This window comes from Salpingoeca rosetta (genome assembly GCF_000188695.1).
Source record: "Salpingoeca rosetta unplaced genomic scaffold supercont1.27, whole genome shotgun sequence".
In the NCBI taxonomy this organism is placed as follows: Eukaryota; class Choanoflagellata; order Craspedida; family Salpingoecidae; genus Salpingoeca; species Salpingoeca rosetta.
Genome location: NW_004754907.1, coordinates 226,498 through 253,997, shown reverse-complemented (window position 1 = coordinate 253,997; position 27,500 = coordinate 226,498). Strand labels below are relative to the sequence as shown.

General features: G+C 56.1%; 6 protein-coding genes across 6 annotated transcripts in view; 3 read left to right on the top strand and 3 right to left on the bottom strand.

Moving 5' to 3' along the window:
• The window catches only part of PTSG_12819 (uncharacterized protein), a gene marked incomplete at its 3' end in the record, with an annotated part of 12,243 nt that extends 9,127 nt beyond the window's left edge, over positions 1–3,116 (bottom strand). The window contains exons 1-8 of the mRNA XM_004989711.1: positions 2,817–3,116; positions 2,381–2,478; positions 2,169–2,259; positions 1,946–1,998; positions 1,597–1,727; positions 1,137–1,269; positions 660–806; positions 162–359 (exon numbers count right to left, since the gene is read on the bottom strand). Of these exons, the coding sequence (XP_004989768.1) occupies positions 162–359; positions 660–806; positions 1,137–1,269; positions 1,597–1,727; positions 1,946–1,998; positions 2,169–2,259; positions 2,381–2,478; positions 2,817–3,084 (1,119 nt within the window). The 5' untranslated portion in view covers positions 3,085–3,116. The remainder of the gene's footprint in view (positions 1–161; positions 360–659; positions 807–1,136; positions 1,270–1,596; positions 1,728–1,945; positions 1,999–2,168; positions 2,260–2,380; positions 2,479–2,816) is intronic.
• A 59-nt stretch (positions 3,117–3,175) lies between these two features.
• On the top strand, positions 3,176–7,615 carry PTSG_08969 (serine/threonine protein kinase). Its single transcript, XM_004989710.1, has 7 exons — positions 3,176–3,252; positions 3,592–3,684; positions 3,969–4,353; positions 4,550–4,720; positions 4,976–5,406; positions 5,662–5,745; positions 5,950–7,615. Exons 1-7 carry the CDS (start codon positions 3,214–3,216, stop codon positions 7,207–7,209), a joined length of 2,463 nt encoding a protein of 820 aa, XP_004989767.1. The 5' UTR covers positions 3,176–3,213; the 3' UTR covers positions 7,210–7,615.
• A 232-nt stretch (positions 7,616–7,847) lies between these two features.
• On the top strand, positions 7,848–11,533 carry PTSG_08968 (cystathionine gamma-lyase). Its single transcript, XM_004989709.1, has 9 exons — positions 7,848–8,199; positions 8,401–8,496; positions 8,764–8,873; positions 9,133–9,534; positions 9,815–9,958; positions 10,212–10,403; positions 10,591–10,698; positions 10,928–11,022; positions 11,208–11,533. The coding sequence occupies exons 1-9, from the start codon at positions 7,980–7,982 to the stop codon at positions 11,293–11,295; spliced, it is 1,455 nt and encodes a 484-aa protein (XP_004989766.1). The 5' UTR covers positions 7,848–7,979; the 3' UTR covers positions 11,296–11,533.
• Positions 11,534–11,642: 109 nt separating this feature from the next.
• On the top strand, positions 11,643–20,897 carry PTSG_08967 (RNA polymerase). Its single transcript, XM_004989708.1, has 24 exons — positions 11,643–11,677; positions 11,875–11,961; positions 12,196–12,458; positions 12,585–12,711; positions 12,923–12,997; positions 13,243–13,341; positions 13,645–13,740; positions 13,974–14,071; positions 14,435–14,597; positions 14,869–15,006; positions 15,311–15,415; positions 15,619–15,847; positions 16,085–16,193; positions 16,484–16,716; positions 17,071–17,295; positions 17,513–17,634; positions 17,821–17,913; positions 18,150–18,276; positions 18,580–18,746; positions 18,959–19,096; positions 19,423–19,599; positions 19,738–19,858; positions 20,078–20,292; positions 20,540–20,897. Exons 2-24 carry the CDS (start codon positions 11,893–11,895, stop codon positions 20,741–20,743), a joined length of 3,393 nt encoding a protein of 1,130 aa, XP_004989765.1. The 5' UTR covers positions 11,643–11,677; positions 11,875–11,892; the 3' UTR covers positions 20,744–20,897.
• A 191-nt stretch (positions 20,898–21,088) lies between these two features.
• PTSG_08966 (uncharacterized protein) lies at positions 21,089–23,691 on the bottom strand. The gene has a single exon (XM_004989707.1). The coding sequence runs from the start codon at positions 23,667–23,669 to the stop codon at positions 21,099–21,101; it is 2,571 nt and encodes an 856-aa protein (XP_004989764.1). The 5' UTR covers positions 23,670–23,691; the 3' UTR covers positions 21,089–21,098.
• Positions 23,692–23,723: 32 nt separating this feature from the next.
• Positions 23,724–27,500, bottom strand: part of PTSG_08965 (uncharacterized protein) — a gene marked incomplete at its 5' end in the record, with an annotated part of 3,957 nt that continues 180 nt past the window's right edge. Inside the window, 8 exons of the mRNA XM_004989706.1 lie at positions 23,724–24,605; positions 24,832–24,995; positions 25,249–25,596; positions 25,763–25,876; positions 26,145–26,239; positions 26,431–26,475; positions 26,808–26,904; positions 27,158–27,208. Of these exons, the coding sequence (XP_004989763.1) occupies positions 24,113–24,605; positions 24,832–24,995; positions 25,249–25,596; positions 25,763–25,876; positions 26,145–26,239; positions 26,431–26,475; positions 26,808–26,904; positions 27,158–27,208 (1,407 nt within the window). The 3' untranslated portion in view covers positions 23,724–24,112. The remainder of the gene's footprint in view (positions 24,606–24,831; positions 24,996–25,248; positions 25,597–25,762; positions 25,877–26,144; positions 26,240–26,430; positions 26,476–26,807; positions 26,905–27,157; positions 27,209–27,500) is intronic.

Genomic DNA, 27,500 nt, shown 5'->3' with positions numbered 1-27,500 from the left:
CAGCGCTTGAATCCACGTATTCATACACGGTCAACCCAACACACACACACACACACATACACACAATCACAAACATACCACACACACACACACACACACACACACACACACACACACACACACACACACACACACACACACACACACACACACACGGACACCTTGAGGTGCGGGGAGTTGTGGACGAGCGGGTATCCGGCGTGCATGGTGTCAAAGTAGAGGTAGTTCATGGGGTTGCCCCACTGATGCGACAGCACCACATCGGTGAACTGCGACAGAAACCAGGGCAGCTTGAAGCGGCCCGATGTGCGCATACGGTGCGGGTGAAGCGATATCGCCTTGGACAGGTAGTTGGTCACCTGACACACAATGACACGCGTTGGGTGGTGGGACATGGGCAGCGATTGTGTGCGTGTGTGCGTGCGTGTGTGTGTGTGTGTGCGTGTGCGTGTGTGCGTGTGCGTGTGTGCATGTGTGTGTGTGCGTGTGCGTGTGTGTGTGTGCGTGTGTGCATGTGAGAGTGTGGGGATGAAAACAAGACTGGCATGCCAGTGATTCGAAGACACTTGTTCAGCCACACAAACACATCCAGTGTACACCGTCCCAGTCATCATCACCACCATCACCACCACCACCGTGAGCATAGCAACGCGCCAGACCTCCGGCAGGGCAGAAAATGTGTCTGCGTTGGTGACGGTAACGTGGTCAAGCGAATCGTTTGTCGATCGATACAGCCGTTCCAGTGCCGATAAGGGCAGCACGAAGCACCGGTCAACGTGTGTGTTTGGCTCAAAGATGGTCACGTTCTGGTGCCCCCGCAAGTTGCATACAGCAGCACGCAGTGTGTGTGTGTGTGAGTGTGTTTAGGTGTGTGTGTGGTTAGGTGTGTGTGTGGTTAGGTGTGTGTGTGTGTGTGTGGTTTGTGTGTGTGTGTGTGCCATGGTATTGGAATAAGCGCTTCGTTCAAACACACGTGCACACATTGCGCACATACACATACGTTACGTTCGCACCACCACCTCCAGCACCATCATCATCATCATCATCATCATTTATCATCATCATCATCATCATCATCATCATCATCATCATCATCATCAGCAGCAGCAGCAGCAGCAGCAGCAGCGTCAACCAACCTTGCTCGGTCGCTGGGCATAGTGCTTGCGTGCGGGGAGCATGCCTGCAAGCACTTGGAAAAACCGTGTGCCGTACGGGAGCGGCAGCGGTTGGGGTCTGACAAACGTCAGCACTTCCAAGTACGAACTCATGCTGACATGGAGAGCGAGAAGCAGGGTGGGGGTGTGGGATCGACAGTGAAGAGAACGGGGGGGGGGGCAGTCAGTGTGCACGGAATGAGCGATGCGCGTCGCTGAATGCACGGGTGGAACAAACGGCCGAGAACGGCGCGCGTACATGACTCTCAACAGCTCACATTATCACATGCCCGCCACACAGCTGCTATCATTTCATACACGAGCATGCACACACACGAACATGCACACATGCACACACACACACACACACACACACACACACACACACACACACACACACACACACACAAACATGCACGCACATGCCACCCGTGGCACTGACTCGCTGAGAAAGTCGGCAACAAGCACGGCGTCCAGGTGGCGCGGGGGTGCAAACACGCGCTGCGGCGCTTTTGGAAACAGAAACGCGTCCTCTTGCTGCCGTTTCACGCTCTCGTGCACAAACGCGGCAATCTTCTCAGCGAGTGTGTGTGTGTGTGTGCGAGAGTGTGCGTATGTATGTGTGAGAGAGTGTGTGCGCATGTATGTGGGTGAAAGAGAGAGAGAGAGAGAGTGTGTGTGTGTGTGTGTGGCGGTGGAATGGGTCAGAGTGCACGTGTGTCGTTGCACAAGCAGCATCACGATGATTGCAGCAACTGCGACTGCATATGAGATCTGGTGCACATCCTTACCTTCGCTCCTGTGAGCTGCACCTTGTCAACCTGCGCTTGGCTCAGCGGGAACCCTGTAGCACAACACCAGCAGCAACACAAGCAACACAACAATCAGAAGCAACGACATTAGGGGCGAGAGCGCGTACGTGTCAACAAAAAAGTGTGCGCGCGTGCGTGCGTGCGTGTTATGCGGCTTGGTGCACACGCGCAGCTCCTGCCCCTCTCCCCCCACCATTCTCACCGATGGTGATCCATATGTCAAATGGTAGGCCGAGGCCTTGGTCAAACGACCGTATTTGCACACCATCCAGTGATCCATACTCCTGTGATACCTACAACCGAGCAGCCACGTGGACATTGGGTGCAGCACACAGAGGAGTAAGAGAGAACATGCTGTGGCGCTAGCATGACATTCAAGACAAGCCCACACGCGAAGCTTGCCCTGTCACCGACTTGTTTGTTTGGGTCGTAGCTGAGATCAATCAGGAACACGTCGTGCCGTTGCCCTTGTGCCAGCATGTCCCTGAGGTGCCACGGCACTTGATGCCGCCCTGAAAGTGCAACATCGTGACAGTGACAGTGTGGTGTGTGAAGCCAGGTCAGTCACAAGAGTCGCAAACCAAACACACGTCTGCAGTAGACACAAACAACAGGTACAGGCAGAGAGCTGGGGGGAAGAGGGAGAGGAAGACATACACACCGCACATAACACATAACACACACACACACAGACATGCGAAGACACAGTCACACAGACAGATGCACATCCACACACTTTCACACAGCCACGCACACTTACACACATGCACGCTTAAGCACATGCACACACAAAACCACACACGCACACACATGCACACACACATGCACATGTGCACACAGCGCACTACACCTGCTTCCCACGGCGTTTGTGCTTCGTGCGAGTCAAAGACAATAGCCGCCATGAGACGATACAGAGGTGGCCCCATGGCTTGTGGTGGCGGAAAGGTGCCAATGCCATGGTCCGGCGGACAGCCGACCAAAGGAGGCGCAGGCGTCGAGTCTCTGGTGCCTCCACCAGCAAGACCAGCAGCAGCTGACCCTGCTGTCACCCCCACCAGCAGCAACACGGCCAAAGCCGCCGCCACGACCTCCACCACCTCGCTCCTCGCTCGCTTCATCTTCTTGTTTGCTTGTTGTTTGTGCTTTGTTGGTTGCCGAGGAATCATGGACATCATAAACAATTTTCGCTCCTTCTTCATTTCTCTGGAACGAATTTCAAAAAGAAACGAACAACAAGTCGACCGCAGATGCTAGAGGAGAAGAGCGGCAGTGCCGCATCGGCACAGGTGAGACCAACACGGACGGAATGATAGAAGGATAGAGGGAGAGAGAGAGAGTGCGTGGGACGCGAGTGGGCGGTTGAGGGCTGAGCAAGTGGTAAGGAGGGTGACACTCAACGTGTCTTGCAGCGCACGCAGCGTGTGTGCGATGGTGACGGTCCAGTGCCACCTTGTTGTCGAGGCACTGTGCTCGACCACAAATGCGCGCGCTTTTTGACTTCTCACATGTCTACGCCAACACGCGTGTGCCACACACACACACACACACACACACACACACACACACACACACACACACACACACACACACACACACACACACACACACTTGATGCACGATGCAAGGGAGCGGTGCAAAGCAACAACGCCGCTGGGTCCACCTCTCAAAAGACGAAAACCAAAGGATCTGACATCTTCACAAGCCTGTCGACAAACGAAGTGGGTTATTGTTGCGCCGATGTGCAAGCCTGCAAGCGTGCAAACGTGTGGCGAGAGAACGAGAGGGCGCGTGTATGGTGATCTGCATGTGTGTGTGTATGTGCATGGCATGCGTTTGCGTGTGTGTGTATGTCTGTGTGGTGCGTGCTTTCAAGGCCCAAAGCATCATCAACGCCCATTTGGCACCAAAATGTCTACGTGCACAGCATCCATAACATCTCACTTTGTGGGCACCTGCTGTGTATCTTTTCCTTCTCCTTCTCCTTCTTCCTCCTTGCTTTCAGGCTTGCGTTCTTGCGCGCGCAAGTTTGCAAGCAGCAACAGACGAGTACAAGAACATTTTAGAGGGCACGCAGCCAGCCACCGGTCAACAACACGACACCTACGCCGAGAGGATCCGAGCAATGGCCGGCAAGCATGGGATCGAAAACATCGGCACGCCTTGTGACGAACCTCCAAAGAAAAATGGAGCACAGGGAGCACAGCAATACGTCGAGAGCATGCTGAAGCAGCCCTTCACGGACAACATCAAGACACTGCTTCAGGATATCCGCAGTGTGGTGAGCAACAAGAAGCAGATGCCGTTGGACGACGTGAAAAGCATCCTTGAGAAGCTTGACAACGTCACGCGCAAAGGGCTGTCCGAAGAACAGCGGCAGTTTCGACGCGGTACGCCTGTCTCACTCTGTCTTAGTGTCTTGCATGTGTGTGTGTGTGTGTGTGTGTGTTGCTTGCGCATGCGTCTCCGTGTGTGTGTGCATGAGTGTTGTGCTGCTGTTAGTTTTGTTGCGAGCGTCTTGCTTGCTGGCTGCCGCGCTGCTGGCATACTGGACTCATCCTGGCTGTTTTGTGTTGTTCGTGGCAGATTTGGAGTCAAGCGTCACCCCCAGCAGCGCTGCCGAAGAGAGGAAGAAGGACGCGGACTCGGCCCACAGAACAGTCTATGCGCAGCCGTTCTCTGCCGAGCTTCTCTGCCCGGACTGGCACATGCACAACGAGGGGTTTCAAGAGGCAATCAACAAGGACATAAGCGCAGGTAAGGTCATTGTCGAGCATGCGCTTGCTTGCTGTGTGCACGTGTACGTATGAGCGTCCTTTTTGTGAGAGCACGTGGCATGTGTGTCGGTGCTGATGAATGGCCGTTAAGTCTTCGACACTCGTTTGTACGCGTGAAAGACGTGTTTGTGCTTGTGAGAGCGCTTGTGCATCGTGTATGCATGCATGTACGTGCGTGTACGCGAAGCCTGAAGGGGCATCTCTCACACACCAACGCTGCGCTGACTGCCTGCAGACTTTGCTGATGCCTTTTGCACGCCAGAGGCGCGGTTCAATGACAGCATGCAAGAGCCCCTGATCAAGGCGTGTGCTGACGCAGCAGTGCACGTCAAGAGCCACGCGTCGTTCGAGGCCGACCCCGCTGTTCAAGCGGACTATGTTGCGCGTCTTATCTCGAACCTTGACTTCTATCCGCTGTTGCTTGAGCTCAAGACTGATAACAGCAAGCAGACGCAGGATGCTGCCAAGGCGCAGGTGCTGGAGTATGCGTCACGGGCCATCAAGTCTGCGGGGCCGAAGTGGCGTGACTTGAAGGGGTATTTGTTCCCCTTTGCCATCACCGTCTGCGGGAAGAAGGTGTCCGTGTACGCGTGCACGCTGGGCGATGAGGTGCACGGCGACGAGGTGTTTCCCAGTGTCCTTTACACAAAACTTGGCGACACCACAGTGAGTTGCCATCGCATATGCCAAATAGTGCTGGAGGGTGTTTGCATTTTGTGTGTGCATGTATGTGCGTGTGTGTGTGTGTGTGTGTGTGTGTGCGCGCGTGTGTGTGTGTGTGTGTGTGTGTGTGTCACATGTACCCGCACATGCATCTGTGCTGTTGCTGTTGTTGTTGTTGGTGCACGTGGGCCAGTGCATGCCGTCGTGCGTGCTTGGACATGGCGCTCACATTTTGGATTTCTTTGCTGTGGGGTTCAGCTGAGCAAGCTTGGGCATGTGATTGAGTGGCTGGTCGACAAAGAGCACATGGCGCAGTACGAGAAGGTTTCCGCCATTGCCCAGGTAGCCGTTATAGGCGTGATGTCGTGCCCTCTAGCTCTCTTGCCCTCTTGCTCGCTTGCAACACATTCATCACATCACACATGTCCTGTGCACGTGTGTATGTGTCTTCTTTCTTCCGTTCAACAGCAATTAACGATGCCACTCCACACACACACACACACACACACACACACACACACACACACACACACACACCTGACACAGGGCCGCCTCTCCACCCTTGAGGAGCACCCTAACGAGAATGGCAGCGACAAGGAAGAAGCAGCCCAGTTAGAGTCCCCGCCGCCGCAGCAGCAGCCGCAGCACGCACAGGCACCAGGCACAAAGACAGCCACAGGCAAAACCAAGCCCAAGCCCAAAACCCCAAGAAAGCAGCAGCAGCGTCAGCGTCAGCGTCAGGAGGCAAAGGGAGACGGGCCCGTGACTCGCAGTGTCTCCAGGGTGTCACAAACACGCGGCACCGGGCGTTCTGATTCGGGCAAGAAGAAGGCCCGCCCATCCACAGCACAGCGGCGTCAGCAGGCAGGCCGAAGCAGGAGCCCAACGCCGCCTCAGCGGCAGCGGCAGCGGCAGCAGCAGCATGCACAGGCAGCAGGTTCCCCCACCACACCAGCAATAGTGCCCAAGCACACCAAGGCAGCCACGCAGACCGACACAGCAGACAGCGGCGAGGAGGAGCAGCGTCAGCAGCTTGCGGTCACCAAAGCAGCACGGGAAAGGTTTGCCAAAGTTGCCAGGAGATACGAGATACGCGTCTACAAAGGCGGCAAGAAGACTGTGTCGGTTGCACTGGTGAACGGCGAGGTGTTGAAGGTGTGCGGCGGCCACGAGATTGGCGCTGCCAAGGAGGCTAGCAACGAACGGAAGGGCTGGGAACTCGTCTATCCAGAGGAAACGGTGAAAGTGCACGAGCGGTCACGCCCCGTGTTTGCCTGTCCCGACCTATCGAAGCGTATGACGGGCACGGGCATCAACGGTGAGCCGGCGCTTGAGGACACGGATGCAGATTCCAAGGGTACGGGCATCGGTAGCCAGGAAGCGCTTGAGGCTGCGGCTGAACACCTCCTCATTTTGTCGAAGAACGATCTGTGTCACTGCGACATGCGCTCGCACAACATCCTGCCCAACGGCTGCATCGTCGACTTTGGTTTCCTCAGTGGCCCTAAAAAGAAGAAGCTTCCTCGTTCCTATTCCACAGCGCTGCGGGAGCGCCCTCGGCGTGTGCTGCATGGCGACGCACGAACCATAACTATGGACGTGGTTCTGGACTGGGAATCGCTGCTGTTTGCGTACGTGTTCTCGCCCGACTCTGTCTCCACAGCCATGCTTCAACTGCTTGAGGGCAAGGCTTTCCTGCTGGAGTGGCTTGACGCCAAGCTGGCCAAGCTGGACAAGGACGACGAAAAGGAGACAGCAGCGCTGCTGCACAAGATTATGGAACACGTTGCGCGTGCGTACTTCTGATCGCGACGAGACGTGTGGTTTGCATGGTATGCTCCATGGACCTCTACTTTGTTCTGTTTGTGTGAGTGTGTTGTGGTGATGGTGGTGGTGGTGGTGGTGGTAGCTGTGGTGTGTGCATGCGGGGTGTGTGCAAGAGAGTGAGTGCCAGACAGCCAGAGAGGCAGTCAGAGAGACAGTCAGAGACAGAGAGAGAGAGAGCGCGCGTTTGCGTGTTTGTGTGTTCTCATCGTTTGATGTGCGGGGGCATGCGTGTGTCTGTGCGTGTGCATGATGCGTGTGTTGCGGTTCTAGCTAGTGATGAGGATGATGATGGTTGTTTTCTTCTCTTCACTCCTTCAGAGTGGCCCTCGAGAGAGCAGTCGTGTTATGTGTGAATTGTAATGAATAACATTAAATCAGGTCCGGCTACAATCAGCCCCGACACACACACACACACACACACACACACACACACACACACACACACACACACACACACACACACACACACACACACACACACACACACACACACACACACACACACACACACACACACACAGCCATCAGCACGCTGTCTGGCTCGACAACACCATAAAATGCACTGTGCACATTGTAGATTATTATTTAAAGATATTTTCAATTTATCCAGATTGCCTCGTTTTTGCTTTGACAGCAGCAGCAGGAGCATGCTTCTTCGTTCAGTGGCTGTTTTGTTGTTGTTGGCGTCATTCACGCACAAACCAACCCTCTGTCTCTGTTAGCTCATCCATCAGCATCAGCGCAGCACCATGTCTGACCACGGCAAGTTTGCCACGTCTGCGATCCACGCTGGGCAGGAGCCCGAGAAGTGGAAGTCGTGGGCCGTGTGCCCTCCCATCTCCCTGGCGACGACCTTCAAGCAGCCTGATCCGGGAGTGACCAAGTCTGGCTTCGAGTACTCGCGCGGCGGCAACCCCACCCGCAACTCGCTCGAGGAGGCCTTTGCCGCCATATGTCATGGCAAGAAGGGTACGTTCATCAGGGCTCATTGGAGGCAGCAAGGGTGCATGTGACAGTTTGAATCTTGCGCGTGTGTTCGTCCCCCCACCCCCAGCATCTATGTTGTTTGCGAGTGTGTGCGTGTTTTTTCCTGAAATTACATACAACACACATGCCTACTGCGCCATTCACGCTTTGTCTTGGATGCCATGAACATGCCAATTCAAACAGCTCTTGTGTGGGCCTCTGGTCTTGCCGGCACCAACGCGGTGCTCCAGCTCCTCCGCCCAAATGACCACGTCCTTGCCATTGATGACCTCTACGGCGGTGCGTTCAGCGTGACGCCGTGCACTTGATTCGCTGCAGCCGCTGCCAATTCTTCCTTTATGTATATGAAAGCTGACAGCCTTTCTCCTGCTTTCTTCACACTGTTCACCCCCATTCTCACGTTGCTGCCGCCAAATGTCACACACACACGCACACACGCATGCACTCACTCTTTCAATCCTTACTCTCACAATCACTCAACCCAAACTGTCTCAATCTCTCACGCCCCCTTTCGTGGCTGCGTGTTTGCATGACTGTTTCGTGTAGGCACCAACCGGTTGTTGCGCCGTCTTGGCGAGCCCATGGGCATCCAGGCCGACTTTGTTCCCACCGCCAACGTGGATAAGTTTGCCGACTCCATGAAGCCTAACACCAAGGTCCGGTATCCATTTGCGCCACAGCCAGCACTGCGTGCACACATGCCTGTGCGGCACCCTTTCTTGTGTTTGTCTATGCTGTTGTTCCGTGTTGTGCTGTCAGCAGTTCACTTCACGACCGCCACCAAATCGCACCAAGCCACACATGTATGTTCCTTTGCCTCGCGCATAAACTCACCTTTCGTGTCTGCCAACGTGATTCGTGTCTTTCCACATTTTTCCCAACCACCACAACCACCAACTGATACCACGTGTGCAGCTTGTGTGGATTGAGTCGCCAACCAACCCGCTGCTGCAGATCACGGACATCCGCGCGGTTGTGAAGCAGGTCAAGGCGAAGAACAAGGACTGCATCATCGTTGTCGACAACACGTTCATGTCGGCATACTTCCAGCGCCCGCTTGACCTCGGCGCTGACATTGAGTTTGCCTCTGTCACCAAGTACTACAACGGCCACTCTGACGTGCTCATGGGTGTGACCATCACCAACAACGCCGACCTGGCCGAGCGGCTGCAGTTTATCCAGTTTGCTGCGGGTGCCGTGCCGGGCCCCTTTGACTGCTACCTGGTCAACCGTGGCCTCAAGACGCTGCACGTGCGCATGGCTGCACACGCCAAGAACGCCATCCGCGTTGCCCGCTACCTCGAGGCACACCCGAAGGTGGCGTGACCTGGACGTGGTGTGGGGAATGGACAGTGGAGGGGAAGAGGGGGGAGTGGGAAAGGGGGGAGGAGGGAAGAAGATCAAGGGTGGGGGATAGAGGGCGAGCGGTGGTTGTGTGCACATGTGTTGTGTCATGTCGTGTCGTGGGCTGTCACGTGCAGTTGGGGTGGGGGAGGGGGAGTGGGGGTTCACGTGGTCACAAAGACGCATCTGTGCGCCCATTCTCACCGACAGCCACCACGGTGCCCACGCTGCCATGTATGTGTCGCGTGCACAGGTGCGGCAAGTGATCTACCCTGGCCTTGAGTCGCACCCTGGGCACGAGATTGCCAAACGCCAGTGCCACGGCTTCAGCGGCATGGTCACCTTCCGCATCCGCGGTGACATTGAGGCCTCCCGCACCTTCCTCAAGTCCATCAAGGTGGGTGTCTCGTGCGTGTGTGTATGCCTGTGTGTGTATGCCTGTGTGTGTGTGTGTGCATACGTACGTGGTGCTACGGTTGCTCGCTTGCTTCGATTCTTCGTTACAAACACACACACACACACACACACACACTCACAAACACCAACTCGCACTGACACGTTAACTCCCACCACTGACACGTTAACTCCCACCGCCGCCGCCGCCGGCACCACCACCACCCTTCCGGTGTCCTTTTCACATGTATGCGCAGGTGTTCACGCTCGCGGAGAGCCTTGGCGCCGTGGAGTCGCTGGCTGAGCTGCCGTGCATCATGACGCACGCGTCTGTCCCCGCTGAGCAGCGTGCCCAGCTCGGCATCACGGACGACCTGATTCGGCTCTCGGTCGGCATTGAGGACATTGAGGATCTCATCACCGACCTGCAGCAGGCCCTCAATGCTGCCGTGCGTACTGCCTTTCAGTCGCGGCGGTGGTGTTGTGTGTGTGTGTGTGTGTGTGTGTGTGTGTGTGTGTGTGTGTGTGTGTGTGTGTGTGTGTGTGTGGAAGAGAGGGAGACAGTGTGTGATTGTGAGTGAGTGCGTGTACATCCCTTTTCAGCCCCTCTTCCTCACCCCCACCATCACCCTTTAGGTCCCGGGCTACGAGGCGACGCCTGCTGTTGGCGAGTTCATCACCGAGGACGCTGCCAAGACGAGCGCTGTGTCGAAGCAGCCCGCGACCACCGCCGCCCCGGGCAACGTACGCGCTTCTTGGGCAGGGGTGGGAGATGGAATAGGTGGTGGCGGGAAGTGGGAAGCTTGTTGTGGAAGATGCAACCTGTGTATGCGTATGGGTATGTGTGGGCGGGTGCGTGTGTGTGTGTGTGTGTGTGTGTGTGCGAACTATCGACAACGCTACCCCTCAGTGATTCACGTTACACATGTTGTATTGACATCCACACTGCCTCCTCGTGTGCCGTGTTCGACAGATGACGCCACGCACGCCCAAGGTCAACTCTGTTTCCTCTGGTGTTGCCACGCCAACGCGCAGTGCTGCTGGCTACAACGCCCCAACCACCTCTCGGTAGGTCGTGACTCAGGCAGGGGAGGGGAGGCTGTGGTATTTGCTGACACACACACACACACACACACACACACACACACACACACACACACACACACACACACACACACACACATGCTTGCATGACCAATACCCGCACGACCAACGCTGCTCACTGAACTTCCCCCCCCCCCCTTCCTGCATAGCCTGGCTGAGTCACCTGCGCGCTACGAGGGCTCCCGCCCCCCTTCGCGCCACCCGCCTGGCGGCCAGTCCACCATCACTTTTGGCTAAGCAATGTAGCCCTTGCTGGCACGCGTGATGTGACCTGACCTGACGACCCACACAAGGTGTTTTCTCTCTCTCTCCCACACCCATCCCTTTTGGTTTGATTCGCCCTGTTCCTCTCTCTCTCTCTCTCGCTGTTGTGGCGATCATGTGGAGACACAACACAAGCTGATACGATACACCACGCTTGTCACGTCACCCTTTGCCATACGCCCACCCACAATGAAGCTCGCAAGCAAAGCAACACGGCAAGTGTATCAAGATGTCGTGCGTGGATGGATGGTGGAGAGTCAAGCAAACACAAACAAGTCGGGTGTGCGAATGTTGTTGCTTATCATGCGTCAATTTTCTACACTCGCTGTCACGTGGGCAAAAGCAGCAGCACGAGGTGACTGAACCAGCACGCTGTGCACCTTGACTTGCTCCCATCGCTTGCACCATCGCTTGCACCATGGCTTGCACCTTGATTCACCTGCTTTGTATCTTCTTCTTCGCCCGCGCACAACACACGCACACACACTCTCTCTTCCTCTGGCAACTAACCCCGCTTTGTCAATCACCTTCGTGTGGTCTTGCTGTCCCCAGAACAGCAAACCACTCACCATGGAGGCTCCGTTCGAGCGCATCATCACACCAGCCGAGAGGCTGAAGATGAAGGAGAAAATGCAGATTGTGAGTGCATGCGCCATTGCATTGTACTTGCACATGCCCTTTGCACCTCATCAAACACAGCACTAGTGCACGTACAAACACAAGTACACGCACAAACACTGTTGCACACGCGCACGCACATAGACATGCACAAGCGCGCAACCATACACACACACACGCACATTCACATCCACACTCGCATACACGTGATTTGATCCCCTCTGACCATGGTTTCCCTTGTCTTCATGCACGCAGGATTTGAGGGACATCACGCGTGCACATGTGGAGTCCTTCAACGAGTTTATCAGCCACAACCTCCCGCTTGCGGTGGAGGACTTGGAGCCCGTCATGTTCGATGTGAACGACCAGACGGTCACCACGCGCATCGTGGGCTGCTCGATTGGCGCCCCAAGCCTCAACAGCAGAGTCGTTTCTGCACAAACAGACATCACCCCGGCAGAGTGCCGCCAGTGCCACGTCTCCTACAAGGGCAACATTACTCTCGAAATCGAAATCAAGTAGGATGCACGCGCATGCACATGTGTGTGTGTGTGTAAGTCCACCAGGCTGCAGGTCTGATGGGAAAAGCATGTTCTCACTGTCATGTCACCTCGTGCATCATCATTCATGTTTGGTTGAACCAGCGTCAACGGGCACGTGACGACCGTGCCGCGGTACGTTGGCCAGGCGCCCATCATGGTCATGTCTGACAAGTGCATTCTGTCCAAGCTCACCACAGCCCAGAAGATTGCAAAGCAAGAAGAAGCAAGGGTACGTGTGTGTGTGTGTGTGCCTGACCGTGTTGTGTGTGTGTTGTGTGCATGAATGATGACTTGTACCGTGCGCATACGTGTGCCCATGTGCGTGTGTGTGTATGTATGCGTCCGTATGTCTTTGCCATGTTGTGTGCGACGTTGGGTCTCCTCGCTAGCACTGCCTTGTGGTGACCCATGTGTGTGTGTGTGTGTGTGTGTGTGTGCAGGAGTTCGGTGGTTACTTTATCATCAACGGTAACGAAAAGGTCATCCGCATGCTCATGATGGCACGGCGCAACCACGTACGTGCATGCAGCGACTGAATTGTTGTTGTTGTTGTTGTTGTTGTTGTTGTTGTTGTTGTTGTTGTTGTTGTTGTTGTTGTTGTTGTTGTTGTTGTCACCAATCATCACAGCACTTTCATGCTGCCACTCATTTTCACACACGACCACAACGACGACGACGACGACGACCACCACCACCATCATCACCACCATCACCATCACCATCACCATCACCATCACCATCACCATCACCCTCTGCGCAGCCGATGGCACTGATCCGGCCCTCGTTTATGAACCGCGGATTCAAGTACACGGAGTACGGTGTGCAGATCAGATGCGTGCGCCCCGACGAGACGTCACAGGTCAGCAGCGTGCACAGCCGTTGCGCCCGCTGGTCGCTGCCGCAATGCTTGTGTTGTGTATGCGTGCGTGTGTGTGTGTGTGCGTGTGTGTGTGTGTGTGTTTGGCAAGTTGCCGCAGAAGTGGCATGGTGTTGAAGTTGGTCGGTATTAACAATGCGGTGTTCGTCTCGCTCGGTACCGCACAATACCGGGTCATGCATCCACACCACGCAACTCACCGACCGCCTCCAAACCACATCACGCAACTCACCGACCGCCTCCAAACCACACCACCACCCTCCACTGACCATTTACGGCGACCAGCGGCTTGTGCTGCATCTGATTGAGGGCGGGCGGTGCACGCTCGGATTCTCCATCCGCAAGCGCCAGTACCTCATCCCAGCCATCCTCCTGCTCAGGGTATGTCAAGCATCATGCACGGCACGTTACGCGTTCATTGCACACGCACATGGAGTTGATTGTTTCACAGTACACAGCTATCCTGCCGTGCGTGCTCGTGAGTGTATGTGTGTGTGGGTGATTGCTCTCCTTCACATCTTGTGATTGCGTACATGTGCTTGTTATGCTGCACGTTTGTTCACGCATCTCGTGCCATTTGCGATCATCCCGGTGGTGGCTGGCTGCGCCATCAGGCGTTGAAGGACGTGACGGAACGCGACATCTACGAGGCGATTGTGGAGTCGGACCCAACGGACTCAACGCTGAAGGAGCACGTCAAGGCCATGCTCAAGTAACGCGCAACAATGCAACAGCCCGTGTGAATGTTGATGTGTATGTATGCGTATGTGTGTATGTGTGAGAGACATTGTGTGTATATTGTGGTGTGTATGTGTGAGAGACATTGTGTGTATATTGTGGTGTGTATGCGTGTGAGGAATTATGTATATTTGGTGTGTGTGTGTGTGTGTGTTTGATGCCGGGATACCCGCCCGAGGTTGCCAGCTGCACCATGCCAAGAATCACGTGCTTCCGCCACTCACACGTCCCCACACGTCCTCCCTGCTTTCAAACCCCCCTCCCCTCTCCCCCACGCCTCTTTTATCCCTTCTTCTCCCTTCTTCCTTCGCCACTGCCACCACCGTGGCTACTGCAGCGCTGCGCCGGACAACACGTACAGCCAGCACACGAGCCTGGAGTACCTTGGGGCAATGTTCCGCATTGAGCTGGGTATGCACCCGTCCATCAGCAACATTGAGGCCGCTCGCCACCTCCTCAAGCAGTACATCTTTGTCCACATTCCCCAGCACGACTACACGGTGCGTGCATATAGGGGGCAAGGGAAGAAGACAGGAGGGGGGAGCTGGGAAGACAGTGCGGCGATTCTATATCGTGGCGTATCGTGTGTTTCGCGCCCTTTCGTGAATGTGAATGCACGTGCAGTTGTGTGCATGCATATTACACACCGTGTATCCGTGTTTTTGTGAGCGCATAAACACACACATCGCGCCCCAACCCACCCCTTCTAATACGCTCGTGCAACCGCCAATCCCCCTCCCCTCCTCCTCCTCCTCCTCCTCCCTTCCACAGGCGAAGTACGACCTGCTGATTGCGATGATCCGGCGACTGTATGCGCTCAAGTCTGGTCGCGTGCGCGCCGACAACCCCGACTCTCCCATGAACCAGGAGGTTCTCCAGGCAGGCCAGATCTACGGCGCTCTGCTCAAGGTGCGCCTTGCTGCGACACGTGGCGTGCGGAAACGTGGGCCATGTGGTGGGGCGGAGTGGCCGTGGGGTGCTGTTGGTGAGAGGGTCACAGGGTTACATCGTGTGCTGGGGTTGAGCATGCATGTGTGGCGCCCGAGCGTGCATTGTATGTGAGTAACATGGTTGTGCGACGAAGCGTTTTCTGTGATGCAATAGCCCTCGTCCTTTTGCATGCTCGCTCACTCACTCACACACGCGCAAACGCATACGCTCACACAACCGCGCACAACGAATACCGACACACACGTGGATGCATGGCCCACAGGAGCAAATGCAGGAGTATCTGCTTGCGATGAAGCGGTTTATCACAATGCAGGTGAACATGGGCCGCGAGGTGGACGTCGGCGACCAGTCGTACTTCAGAAACAGGGTACGTCATGGCGCAGCGCACGCGCACTTGTGTGTTTTCATGCGCGTGTTGCTGCTGTCTCGTCTCTGGCTTTTCCTCGTGAAGGTTGTTTACCAGAACAATACATGTACATACACACACGCGCACAATCACAATCACACGCACACATACACACACGTATACACACGCACAAACCATTGCCTCTGACCACACTGCGCGTGCAGGTGTTCCCGACAATGCCCGACATAGGCAAGGCGCTCGACTACTTCCTCGCCACGGGCAACTTGAAGTCCACGACGGGCCTCGACCAGATGCAGGCGGCCGGCTTTGCGATTGTTGCCGACAAGCTCAACATTCTCCGCTACATGTCGCACTTTCGCTGCGTGCATCGTGGTGCATACTTTGCTGAGATGAAGACCACGGCCGTTCGCAAACTCCTCCCAGAGGCCTGGGGTCAGTTGACTTGCGCCTGCAGGAGGGAGAGGAAAGGAAGGGAGCATGACTCTTTGTTTCACTTTGGTTTGATTGGTTTAATTGTGTGTATCTGGCAACTTTTGGTTTCGTGTGGGTGGGTGTGATTGGCTGTTTGGATTTGTTCGTGGCTCGGCTGCTAGGACTAAGCCTTCAGCTTCCCCTTTTCTCGTCGTTTCACCCTCCTCCTCCTACACCACCCATCACTGCGCCTTGCAGGCTTCATCTGCCCCGTGCACACCCCCGATGGCGCGCCCTGTGGTCTCCTTAACCATCTCACCCGCCACTGCACCCCGCAGAGCAAGGCCGTCAGCCCAGCGGTCATCAAGTCAGTTTCTGTGTCTACATGTGTGTTGTGTGTGTGTGTGTGTGCGTGCGTGCGTGCGTGCGTGCGTGCATGTGTGCGTGTTGTGTTGTGTTGTGTTGTGTTGTGTTGTGTTGTGTGTTTGTGCTGCGTGCCCTTGGCATATTGCATCTTGTTGTCCTGCGTGCGCTTGGTTGAATTGTATCTTATGTGTTTTTTTTTTCGGCACATTGCGCTCACACCCGTCTCAAACCATTACGCTTCACACAACAACAAAACAATATCCACCTCTCCGGCATGTCTGTTGTGCACAGGCAATTGCGGCAAGTGGTGCACTCGCTCGGGGTGCAGGAGGTTGGCATGCATCGCATCGAACCGCCCGTGCTCGACGTGTTCCTCGACGGCGTTGTTGTCGGTGTGGCCAATGTCAAGACGATTGAGGCTGTCGCCCTCAAGCTGCGCGAGTACAAGGTGCTTGGCCTGCACAATGTTCCGGAGGTGCTGGAGATTGCATTCATCCCGCCTGCGGAGGGCGGCGTCTACCCAGGTGATGACCATGATCATGGTGGTGGTGGTGGTGACGATTGTTAATGGCTTCACATTGTGTTGGTTGCAGTGGTCGTGGTGATGGCTGTGTTGCGCTGGCGGTGGTGGTTGTGATGGCTTTGTTCTGGTAGTCGTGGTGGTGATAGAGCACGCATGTTAGTACATACACGTTGCAGTGCTTTTCGACATGTTGCTGCTCTCTCGGGAACATCGTGTTCGCTTGGCTTCACCACTGGTCATCATCAACCACACCAAACACGCCACCACTCATCCCCACGTCCACCCACAATCACCCCACTCCACCGAACACATCTACGACCGATCACACTCCGCGCGTGGCCATTTGGCGCGGTAGGCCTGTATCTGTTTACGACACCGACACGCATGCTACGGCCTGTGCTGCACCTTGGCACGAACAAGCGGGAGCTCATCAGCTCGCTGGAGCAGGTGTACCTCGACATTGGCGTCGACATTGCAGAGTGCCACCGCAACCACGAGAAGTTTGGCATCAACTACACGCACATGGAGATTAGCAAGCACGGCATGCTCAGCGTCGTGTCAAGCTTCACCCCATTCTCGGGTGCGTACAACTGGCAGCGATGGTGTGTGTGTATGTGTGGGTGTGTGTTGTGTATGTGTGGGTGTGTTGTGTGTGTGTGTGTGCGTGCGTGCGTGTGTTTGTGTGTGCGTGCGTGCGTGCGTGCGTGCGTGCGTGCGTGCGTGCGTGTCCTCCTCCTCCTCCTCCTTCTCACACGGTGCCTCCTCATGTCACTGCCTTGTTGGCTTCGCATTGGCAGACTTCAACCAGAGTCCGCGTAACATGTACCAGTGCCAGATGGGTAAGCAGACCATGGGCATTCCCTCACAGGCCATCCCGTACCGCGCGGACAACAAACTCTACGTCCTCAACAGCGGGCAGGTGTGTGTGTGTGTGTGTGTGTGTATTCTTGGCCTCTCGATATCGTTTCCGAACGAGGGACTCCTGGCGTTGTTGAGTCCTGTTTTTGACTTGCGTTGAGAACCTTGGCACCCATACCCCTCACCCTCGCAACAACAACTTCCAACCCCACATCAACTCTGCCTTGTATGTTCATTGCCGCGCCAGACGCCTGTTGTGCATCCGCGCGCGTACAACGAGTACAACCTCGACGACTACCCTCTCGGCAACAACGCCGTCGTCTGCGTCATTGCTTACACCGTACGCCTTATTACGCCTGTGTTACCGTTGCCGTTGTGCGTGTGTGTGTGTGTGTGTGTGTGTGTGTGTGTGTGTGTGTGTGTGTGTGTGTGTGTGTGTGCGTGCGTGTGCACGTGCACGTGCTTGCATCTCTTCTCCCTCTGCTTTCCCATCCCCCTTCCTCTGCTGTGCTTCTCACGATTGCATTTTCCGCCACACCATCGCCACCGCACCCCATCTCCTTTGACGTTGTCCAGGGCTACGATATGGAAGATGCAATGATCATCAACAAGGGCTCCATCGACCGCGGATTCATGCACGCGCGCGTCCTCAAGACGGAGATTGTTGATCTCGTCGACCGCAGCGGCGTCTCAAAAGCCTTTGGTGCGTGCGTGTGTGTGTGTGTGTGTGTGTGTGTGTGTGTGTGTGTGTGTGTGTGTGTGTGTGTGTGTGTGTGTGTGTGTGTGTGTGTCATGGCAGGTCGAGCGCCTACCCCTTGAGCCGCCCTGTCGCAACACTCCACATCGGCTCACCATCACCGCAACCCTCCATTGGTTCACCCCCTCTACCCCCCACACACACACACACACACACACACACACACACACACACACACACACACACACACACACACACACACACACACACACACACACACACACGTCCTTTGCCTCTGCCATCAAACAGGCCTGCTGCCACGGCACCGTGCGGAGAACAGTGACTTTCTTGACGACGATGGCCTTCCACGCGTTGGCATCATGGTTGAGAAGGGTGATCCGTTTTATGCTGTCGTCGACGAGGAGCAGTCGAACCACATCCACAGATACAAGGGCGAGCCAGCGCGCATCGAGAGCGTACGTTGCTGTCGCCTGTAGTGTCCTTTATTGTGTGTTGTGTGTATTTGGTTGCTGCTGCTGTAACTTCTTTCGACTCGCTGTCCAAGTAATGTGATGTTGCTGTCCCGTTCTATGTCTCCATGCCTCACATGTGTACATTCTCCAACACCCCTTCGTGCCCGCCCCCAAAACCCCTTTCGTGCCCGCCCCTCTTCCCTTGGCATGTTCAGGTGCGCCTGCTGCTTGCGTCGGACACGTCCACGAAGCGCGAGGTGCAACGTATCGCCATCACGGTGTCTGTGAACCGAAACCCGATTATTGGCGACAAGTTTGCCTCCAGGCACGGTCAGAAGGGCATTCTCTCCCAGGTGCGCATGGTGGTGGTGTGGCGAGGTGATGGTGTGGTGCATTCCACATGCGCTGCAGCGATGCAGGCGTTTGTAACTGAGACACCTGAGAAAGGGGGAGGGCAACGGAGATGGAACAACAACAACAACAACAACAACAACAACAAATGCACGAGACACGCACACTATTCGCGACTGCTCTCGCAAATGCGGCTCTTTGACATGTGCTCACACCTTCGCCCTCCACTGCCGTTGCCATTCTGTCATCATCCTCACCACCACAACCACTACCGCCACAATCACAACCACCTGTTCCCCCCCCCCTTGCGTGACCCTCATGTGTGCAGATGCTGCCGTCCGAGGACATGCCATTCACGGAGTCTGGCATCACTCCCGACATCATCTTCAACCCGCACGGTTTCCCCTCGCGTATGACCATTGGCATGCTCATTGAGAGCATGGCGGGCAAGGCCGGCTGTCTCCACGAGCGCTTCTACGACTCAACCCCGTTCCAGTTTGACGAGGTGTGTGTGTGTGTGTGTGTGTGTGTGCGTGTGTGTGTGTGATGGTGATGGTGATGGTGATGGTAGTGGCTCCCGTGCACCGCATGTCTTACTGTATCCGTTCACCCGAGTCCACTGTCCTGTGCCGCCGTGCCCCAGGACGACACGGCTGTTGAGTTCTTTGGGGAGGAGCTGCGCAAGGCCGGATACAACTACTTTGGGCACGAGCGCATGTACTCGGGCATCACCGGCGAGGAGCTGGAGGTCGACGTCTTCATCGGTACGCAGCAGGCAACACACACACACACACACACACACACACACACACACACACACGCACACGCACACGCACACGCACACACACGCACACACGCACACGCACACAGCAAACAGCCTGCCAATCAAACAACCAACAAAACGACAACGATCAAACAAACACGAGTGAACCAGAGCGCATTCAACTGACTGCGCCGTTTTTTTCTTCCTCTTTTGCTTGCAGGCAATGTGTTCTACCAGAGGCTGCGTCACATGGTCTCTGACAAGTACCAGGTGCGCGCGACAGGCCCCGTTGACTCACGCACGCGCCAGCCCATCAAGGGCCGCAAGCGCCACGGTGGTGTCCGCTTTGGTGAAATGGAACGCGATGCACTCATTGCGCACGGAACCGCGTTCCTCCTCCAAGACAGGCTCCTTCGCTGCTCAGACGACAGCGAGGTAACGCGTTGCGCTGCTGTTGTAGTCTGTTTCACGGACTGTGTTGTGGTTGCCCTGTGCTGCGTTCTTTTTGTCATCTGTCACTCTACATGCAGTTTTCCTGCCCTCCCGCTCTCTTCCCCACTTCTTGCGATACTCCCCGCTCACCACCGCCCCCCCCCCCTCCTCCACCAACATCACCACCACCCCCCCCCCTCTCTCTCTCCCAACATCACCACCACTATCATATCCTGTGCTGGCATGTCAGGCGACTGTGTGCAAGTCGTGTGGCGGCGTGCTGTCCACAACCTCCATTGCCCAGTCGGCAGCATCTCGCATTCGCAAGGACGTGTGCTTGAGCTGCAAGGACAGCAAGGTCGTCAAGGTGCGCCTGCCGTACGTCTTCCGCTACCTTGGCGCCGAGCTTGCAGGCATGAACATCAACATGAGTCTGGATGTGTCGGAGATCTGAAGCTGACTCTAGAGCACCGTGTTGTTGGCACGATACAAGTGTGTATGTGTGTGTGTGTGTGTGTGTGTGTGTGCAGTATTGATTCGTTTTGGTTTTGTTGTGCGGGACAGCCCAATCAAAGAAGAAGTAAACAAGCAAGCAAGCAAGAGCACACCACAACAGAACAGGACACGTGGATGTAGTCACAAGGCAAGAAGCTGCGGTGCATTGCAAGCAGGCAAGGGTGGACAACAGGTATCACGCAGGCAAGCACCAAACCATGCGGTGGCGCGGTTCCACCAACATATTCACACACACACACACACACACACACACACACACACACACACACACAAAAGTGCAGCCAAGCGCATACTCATTCCTCCACACGCTCATCATCGTCGTCAACATAAACCAACCTCCCTTCCCCATTCCCCTCCTCCTCCTCCTCCCCGTCGTGCACATCGCCCTCCTCGTCGTCGACTGCGCTCTCGTTAAGCTCGCGCCTGACATCGTCTGCGTCATCGCCTTCTTGGAAGATGACTGTGAATTCAGGCCACACCTTGTTCGTGGTGATGGTCTTACACTCACCGCGCATCTGAAAGGTAAACGGCGCAGCGGTGAGCGGCAGTGTGTCGACGTTGTCAAACACGCACGCGTTCACAATCAGGCGGCGCACGCCAGCAAAGCCGCTCCAGTCTTCAATCTGACATCCGTCCAGCACACACGTCGTCACGTTGCTGGTGGATGGCACGCGCACGTGCTCAATCGCGATCAAACGCGCGCGTCGCACATCTGCCAGCGTCAGCGTCAGGGCGCCTTCGTCCACCTTGACAAAGTCAGCGCCTTGAACGGAAACTGCACCCTCACACCCGCAAAGCCCGAGTTGACCAACACCGTGTACTTGACCCTCCATGGCGCACCCGTACATCTGCACGTGTTCGTGGTTGCACAGCAGTGCCATGGTTGGCTGGGCGAGCTTGTTGTGGGCAGTTTCAAAGGCCACTTGAAGGCGGCTGGCGACTGCAACGTCGGGCACGTGCTGTGCACTCAGGGTGTCGACGTTGACTGCCTGCACGCACGCGGGAAGCGGCCGGCGAATGTTGCAGCCGTCCGCAGCCACCTCCACGCGCACGTCAGCGCTTACGTTCTCCAGCAGCGACAAATCGAACGTCGGGTCGTGAGCCGCGTTGATGATGAGCGTGCGAACGCGTCCGTTGAGGCTGCGCAAGAGGGCAGCGTCCAGCCCTGTCACGAAAGACAGGCTGAGGACGTCAACTCGCCCAAACGCAGGCAATGTCTGCAACTGATCGCAGCGGTGCAGCGCCAAGACGTCGAGAGCCTCAAAGCCGAGGTCAAGGTGGGTGGTGTCCGTGTTGGAGAGGTGCACGCGCGTGGCGTGTGGCAGCTTAATGTTCAACTGCATCCCGCCATCCAGCTTGAACGCGCGTGCATTGCATGTGAAGTCGCTGTCAATGCCCTGGCATCTGTGCAGTTCGAGATGGTCCACGTCCTGGAGACAGACGGCACCGGACGCAAGCTCCACCTGATACAGAACAACCCGCCGCGCGTGCGCCAGGGGGCCAGCCGACACGTTGTCAAGGCGCATGAGCGTGACATCGGACACGTTGGCGAGGGCGTTGATGTCGCTGATGGACTGCTCCTCGTCGCCAAACACCTTCACCTTGCGCACGTTGTCCAGGGTGCCCCTGAGGTAGCGCTGGTCGGCAGCAAGGTGCCAGTGCAATTCGACCACGTTGTGCAGCTCAACGCTGTCGATGACGGCGTCATCTGCACATTCGATGTGGACATGCCGAGCATCGCGCACACGCACATGATCCAGTGGGCCGTGCGTGCACAGGAACAGGCGGTCGCACGTGCACTTGTGTTGTTCTTGCAGTGTCTCGATGCGGCGCATGACCTCGTTGAGGGAGGCCTGGTCCTCAACCCCTGCTTGCGCCATGAACAGGGCGGGGCGCATGGCTGGGTTCTTGTGCCGAAACGTTTGCAGTGGTTCCTCCTCGGTTCGCTCGTCACCGTTGTTGGCAGGGGTGCCGCAATCACCAAGGCCGTTGTCACCCTCGCCCAGCTGGCCATCGCCATTGCCATCACCATTCTCATCGCCATGCTGCGGCCGCGGTAGCTGTGCCGTGCCGTCGGTCCAAAGGAAAATGTCGGCCGTTGAGAGGCCCCGGAAAGTGATGCGGCCGTAGCGGCCAAACGCCTGCATGAACTTGGGTGTGCGCGGGCTAAAGGCCAGGAACTGGCACGTGCTCACCCACGTGGCGCCCAGCCAGGAATGCACGAGGAAGCGATCTTCCAGCCACGCATGCATGCTGCTGCTGCTGCTGTTGCGGCTGGGTGGGGCACTGATTGAGTGCGTGGCAGCACGGGGATCTGCCAGTCCACAGGCGCCATCACAAGCAAGCGGATCGCCGGTGCTGCCCTTTGTGCCTTTGTCGTCTTCTCTGCGGTTGTCAGAGTCCTTGCCTCCATCATTTTCTTCCCCTCCTTCTTCTTCTTGTTCTTCCTGCTGCGGTTCTTCTTCCTCCCACTGGAACGTGTCCAGCCACGCGCCGGAGACGTAGCACGTGTGCCGTTGGCCCAGCATGTCTGTGCGCACAAGGTGTGCCAGATACCACTTGGGAAGCGCCCAGGGAAGTTCGTTGTAGAGCGTGCGGCACGACAACATGAGGTTGAGGACGGCGCGCGCTCCATCGCGTTCTCGCGCGGACAACAAGTCGGCGTCCACGTCATCTTCCTGAAGAGCCCGGCCCACACAGTAGCCCTCACCGTCATCAAAGCCTTCGCGATCCTGGTTGATTCGTGCAAACTGCTGTGCGAGCAAGTGCTGTGCAACACACGCCCACTCGTGCACACCAAGGCCGCCAGGGGCGGCACTTGTGTTGATGTCGGTGGACGGAACAGAGGAAGGTTGTGAGGTCATTGTGTGTGTGTGTGTGTGTGTGTGTGTGTGTGTGTGTGTGTGTGTGTGTGTGTGTGTGTGCGTTGTTGTTGTCTTGTGTGCTGTCTCTTGCTGGGTGTTGTTGTGCGTTTTGTTTGGGCTTGTTTGGACCGGTGGCGATTAGCTGGTATCTTTGCAAAAACCACTGAAACAGAGGGTCGTCAAAGAAGGACGCACGTGATGGCGTGCCACCAGCCAAGCGCTCAAGCGCATCGCAGCAGAACAGCAAGGACAACAAGACAGCAGGCTTTGTGGAGGGTGGCGGGCGCAGAGAGGAGGCACATACAAAGACAAAACAAAACAAAGAGGCCAACAAGATGAAAAGCTCAACAGTACATACATGAACAGCGCACGACAGCACGACCTTCGCAGAGACGGAAAGGCAAGGGGTTCCTGGGATCAGGCCACCAATCGCAGTGCAGTCATTACGCAGGGCAGTCAGCGGTAACGGTCAGCTGGTAGTCGCCAGTGTCAGAGGAAGAGGTGCCGAACACCACCAGAAAATATGTGGCCCCAGCGCCAGGGTTCTGCAGAAAGATGTATTCGTTGTCAGTTGTGGATGTCGCGGAAGTAACAGGAGCACCCTCCGAGGTAAACAATTCAAGGTCGAAGTTGGCCACGGCGTGCGTGAAGTAGCAGTTGATGGTTGCGTTGCCACCCGAGCACACGTCGAAATTGAACCAATCCTCGTCGTCTGTGCAGATGGTGGAGTTTAGGTCAACCGGTACAGTGACCGTGGTGGTGATGTCTGGTGGGCTATCGTTTGGCTCGTATTGATCGCAGAGGCCCATAGTTGTTGTGGTTGTGGTGGTGGTTGTCGTGGTGGTGGTTGTCGTGGTCGTCGTTGTGGTCGTGGTTGTCGTGGTCGTGATGGTCACGTTGCAATCCATATCCGCCGTTGTCAGCGCACAGGAGCGGCTGTCGGGGACACATGTGGATGATTGGGATGGTGAGTGGAGATGTAAACGGGAGATACAAGCGTGGCTGTTAGATACATGGGGCAAACGCGGAACGGGAGCACACGCAGGAGTGGGAACAATAATCCTCCGTGATAGACGCACACGCACAAGCACAGAAGCAATAACGCATTGGGCACGTTGCATTGAGCACTGCGCTTCGACCCGATCAGGGCGTTTCGACTCACTAGCAAGCGAGGATAACCTTCACGTCGGTGTAGTTGTCACTGGGCATGACCTCGTCGCAGTCTGCCAGGCAGATGCCAAAGTCAACCAGGCCAGAGGTGCTGTGGTGCTCGTAGGACGCAACGCACTCAGAGAACGTGTCGCGCACGTTGTTCTCAAACATGGCCTGGTTTGTGTGGTGAAGTGAGGGGGAGGGGGTTTATTTATGAGTGTTGAGTGTGTGAGAGTGTGTGTGTGTGTGAGTGAGAGAGTGAGTGAGTGTGTGTGCATGTGTGTGTGTAAGTGCGAGTGCAGTGCGAGCATGCGTGCGTGAATGCCATACACGAACAAAATGTGCACACAACTGGGGTGTGCACTGTGCAGCCAGCACAGGCCACACACCACACCACGCACCCAACCATTCACGTGCTGTGACTTACCGCGCCAAGGCAGCTGTAGACGTTGTCATCGCACGTGTAGTCACAAGGAGGAAGGGTAGTTGTAGTCGTGGTGGTTGTTGTTGTTGTCGTTGTTGTCGTTGTTGTGGTGGTGGTCGTGGTGGTTGTTGTCGTCGTTGTCGTCGTCGTCGTTGTGGTTGTAGTTGTGGTGGTGGTTGGTGCGTCCACCTCACGCACATCCACGACGGTGCAGCGGTTGAAGCGGAAGGTTGTCGACTGCGCGCACACAAGCAGGTCGTCGACATGTGCGCTGTTGAGGGCGCTGGTGCGGAACGAGGTGGCGTTGATCACGTCAATCGTGGCAGATGTGTCGCCCTTGTACCGGCACAGCTGCATGCGTGGGTGTTGGAAACAGGTGAGCCAACGCTGCCGTGCAGTTGAATGGGTTGGATTGGTCTGTCGGTGCATGCAGTGTAGCGTGTCTGCATGCAAGCATCCAACCACACGTACATGCACTAAACGCACTCAACACACACACACATGTGCGCACACATACCCTGGAGATTTCGCAGTCGTCCTCGAGGGCCTGCTTCCAGCGTATGGCAAAGAAGTCGAGCTCCTCCTCATTGCGCTCTGTCAGCGGATCGCCACGCGAGCAGTCAAGTTCAACCTGATGGAAGGCAACGTGATGTGGCCCGGGGGGGGGTTAGATACGGGCACACGCGGCGAGGAAACATATTGAAACTAATCAACAATGGCTCAATGGGCCGTGCTTGCAGGCAAACAAGGTACCGTGGAGACAATAACAGAGTCATGTGGACAATACGACGGTGTCATATTACGCCCCTATGCACGCACGCACGCACACACACATAATACACACGCACGCACGCACGCACACACACACACACATAATACACACAATGCGCGGAACGCACAGCAAAGTAGGTGTCAAATGTGGCCTGGGTGCAGTTTGCGACAGCAAAGCAGCCTTCAGTCTCTGTGTCGTTGCAGCGGAAGATCTTCTGGCAGTCTGGCAGGCGTTGTAAGATGGAAAGATGCACATGCGCAATGAAGGGCGTGAGTTGGCGAGGACAGGGTGGTTTTGTGGTGAGTGGAAAAAGGGAGAAGACAGAGACGGAAGATATCCACACGCACACGAGTACACCCACCCACACTCACCCCCACCCACACACACACACACACACACACTGGTCAACGTACTTCCGTTGGCGCATTCGTTGAAGTTGGTGCACATGCACTGGCCACCTGCAAAAAGTAAACACACACGCGGGTGGGTGGGGTTGGATGTAACATGGGTGGGGCAGTGTGTGTTGGTGAGATGGTGATGATGGTTGTGATGATCGCGATGAAAGGGGTACAACCACAAGACCACACCCAGATGGCTAGCCAGCAGGCTAGGCGCCGGCTCGCCAACTGCACAACTGAACTGGGCGTGCCCCCTGACACACCATCCAAGCCAGCTACCAGGCAACGGCTTTCGTGTTTCTCGCTCAGCCTATCACGCAACCCAACCAACACCATGACTCCCACCTCGCTCTTCTGTGCTCTCTTCTGTGCTCTGGCTTCAACCAACGCACCAACTTCGCAGCGGGCCTGGAGCACGCCAGTCTCGTGGCCGCCTTGGAAGTAGTAGCCCTCCGAGGACGCAGTCAGGTTGGCGCAGCCATCCAGGTTCTGTCGTGTGCGCAAGGCAATTCAACGGCAGGATGGCATAGGCAAGCGTGCTGGTGTGAGTGATAAAGTGGATTCAGCCTTTGGATCAGGTGGTGTGTGTAGGAGGGATAAGGAGAGGTGCTTTGTGGAGGGAGTCTTTGATGGAATGCGATCAGATGAACCAACCATCCCTTGACACCACAACTACATAAATACGCACAACACAGCACAACCAGAAGAGACACGAAGCCTCGAAGAGTTGTGCCTCACGAACCGTTTCGGCGAGGAACTCGGAGAGGGTGAGCTCATCTCCCAGGTTGATGCCCTGCAAGTGGCAGTAATCGGAAGGGAAGCAGACGCAGAGAGGGGGGGGGGGTGAGGGGAATGAGCAAGTGCGTACGGAAGGTGCGAACGCGCGAGGACAGGCAGGGACAGGGTAAGGGCTGGGTACAAACAACAAACAAACACACACACACACACACACACCTACACACACACACACACACACACACACACACACACACACCACCACACAACCACCAAGAACAAAATCCCCCTCCTAATCCACAACAACCACAATCAGTGAAAACGGAAGGCGTTGATATGGCTTGGGGCGA

Excerpts from the sequence above, each read along its gene's own strand:
- PTSG_08969 (XM_004989710.1), top strand. The coding sequence starts at position 3,214 with ATGCTAGAGGAGAAGAGCGGCAGTGCCGCATCGGCACAG. Across the intron at positions 3,253-3,591 it reads GCAGTGCCGCATCGGCACAG|GGAGCGGTGCAAAGCAACAA; the intron begins GTGAGACCAACA and ends GCACGATGCAAG. Across the intron at positions 5,746-5,949 it reads AGGTTTCCGCCATTGCCCAG|GGCCGCCTCTCCACCCTTGA; the intron begins GTAGCCGTTATA and ends CACCTGACACAG.
- PTSG_08968 (XM_004989709.1), top strand. The coding sequence starts at position 7,980 with ATGTCTGACCACGGCAAGTTTGCCACGTCTGCGATCCACGCTGGGCAG. Across the intron at positions 8,874-9,132 it reads CCATGAAGCCTAACACCAAG|CTTGTGTGGATTGAGTCGCC; the intron begins GTCCGGTATCCA and ends CCACGTGTGCAG. Across the intron at positions 10,699-10,927 it reads CCACCGCCGCCCCGGGCAAC|ATGACGCCACGCACGCCCAA; the intron begins GTACGCGCTTCT and ends CGTGTTCGACAG.
- PTSG_08967 (XM_004989708.1), top strand. The coding sequence starts at position 11,893 with ATGGAGGCTCCGTTCGAGCGCATCATCACACCAGCCGAGAGGCTGAAG. Across the intron at positions 12,459-12,584 it reads ACTCTCGAAATCGAAATCAA|CGTCAACGGGCACGTGACGA; the intron begins GTAGGATGCACG and ends TGGTTGAACCAG. Across the intron at positions 12,998-13,242 it reads TGATGGCACGGCGCAACCAC|CCGATGGCACTGATCCGGCC; the intron begins GTACGTGCATGC and ends CCCTCTGCGCAG.
- PTSG_08966 (XM_004989707.1), bottom strand. The coding sequence starts at position 23,669 with ATGACCTCACAACCTTCCTCTGTTCCGTCCACCGACATCAACACAAGT.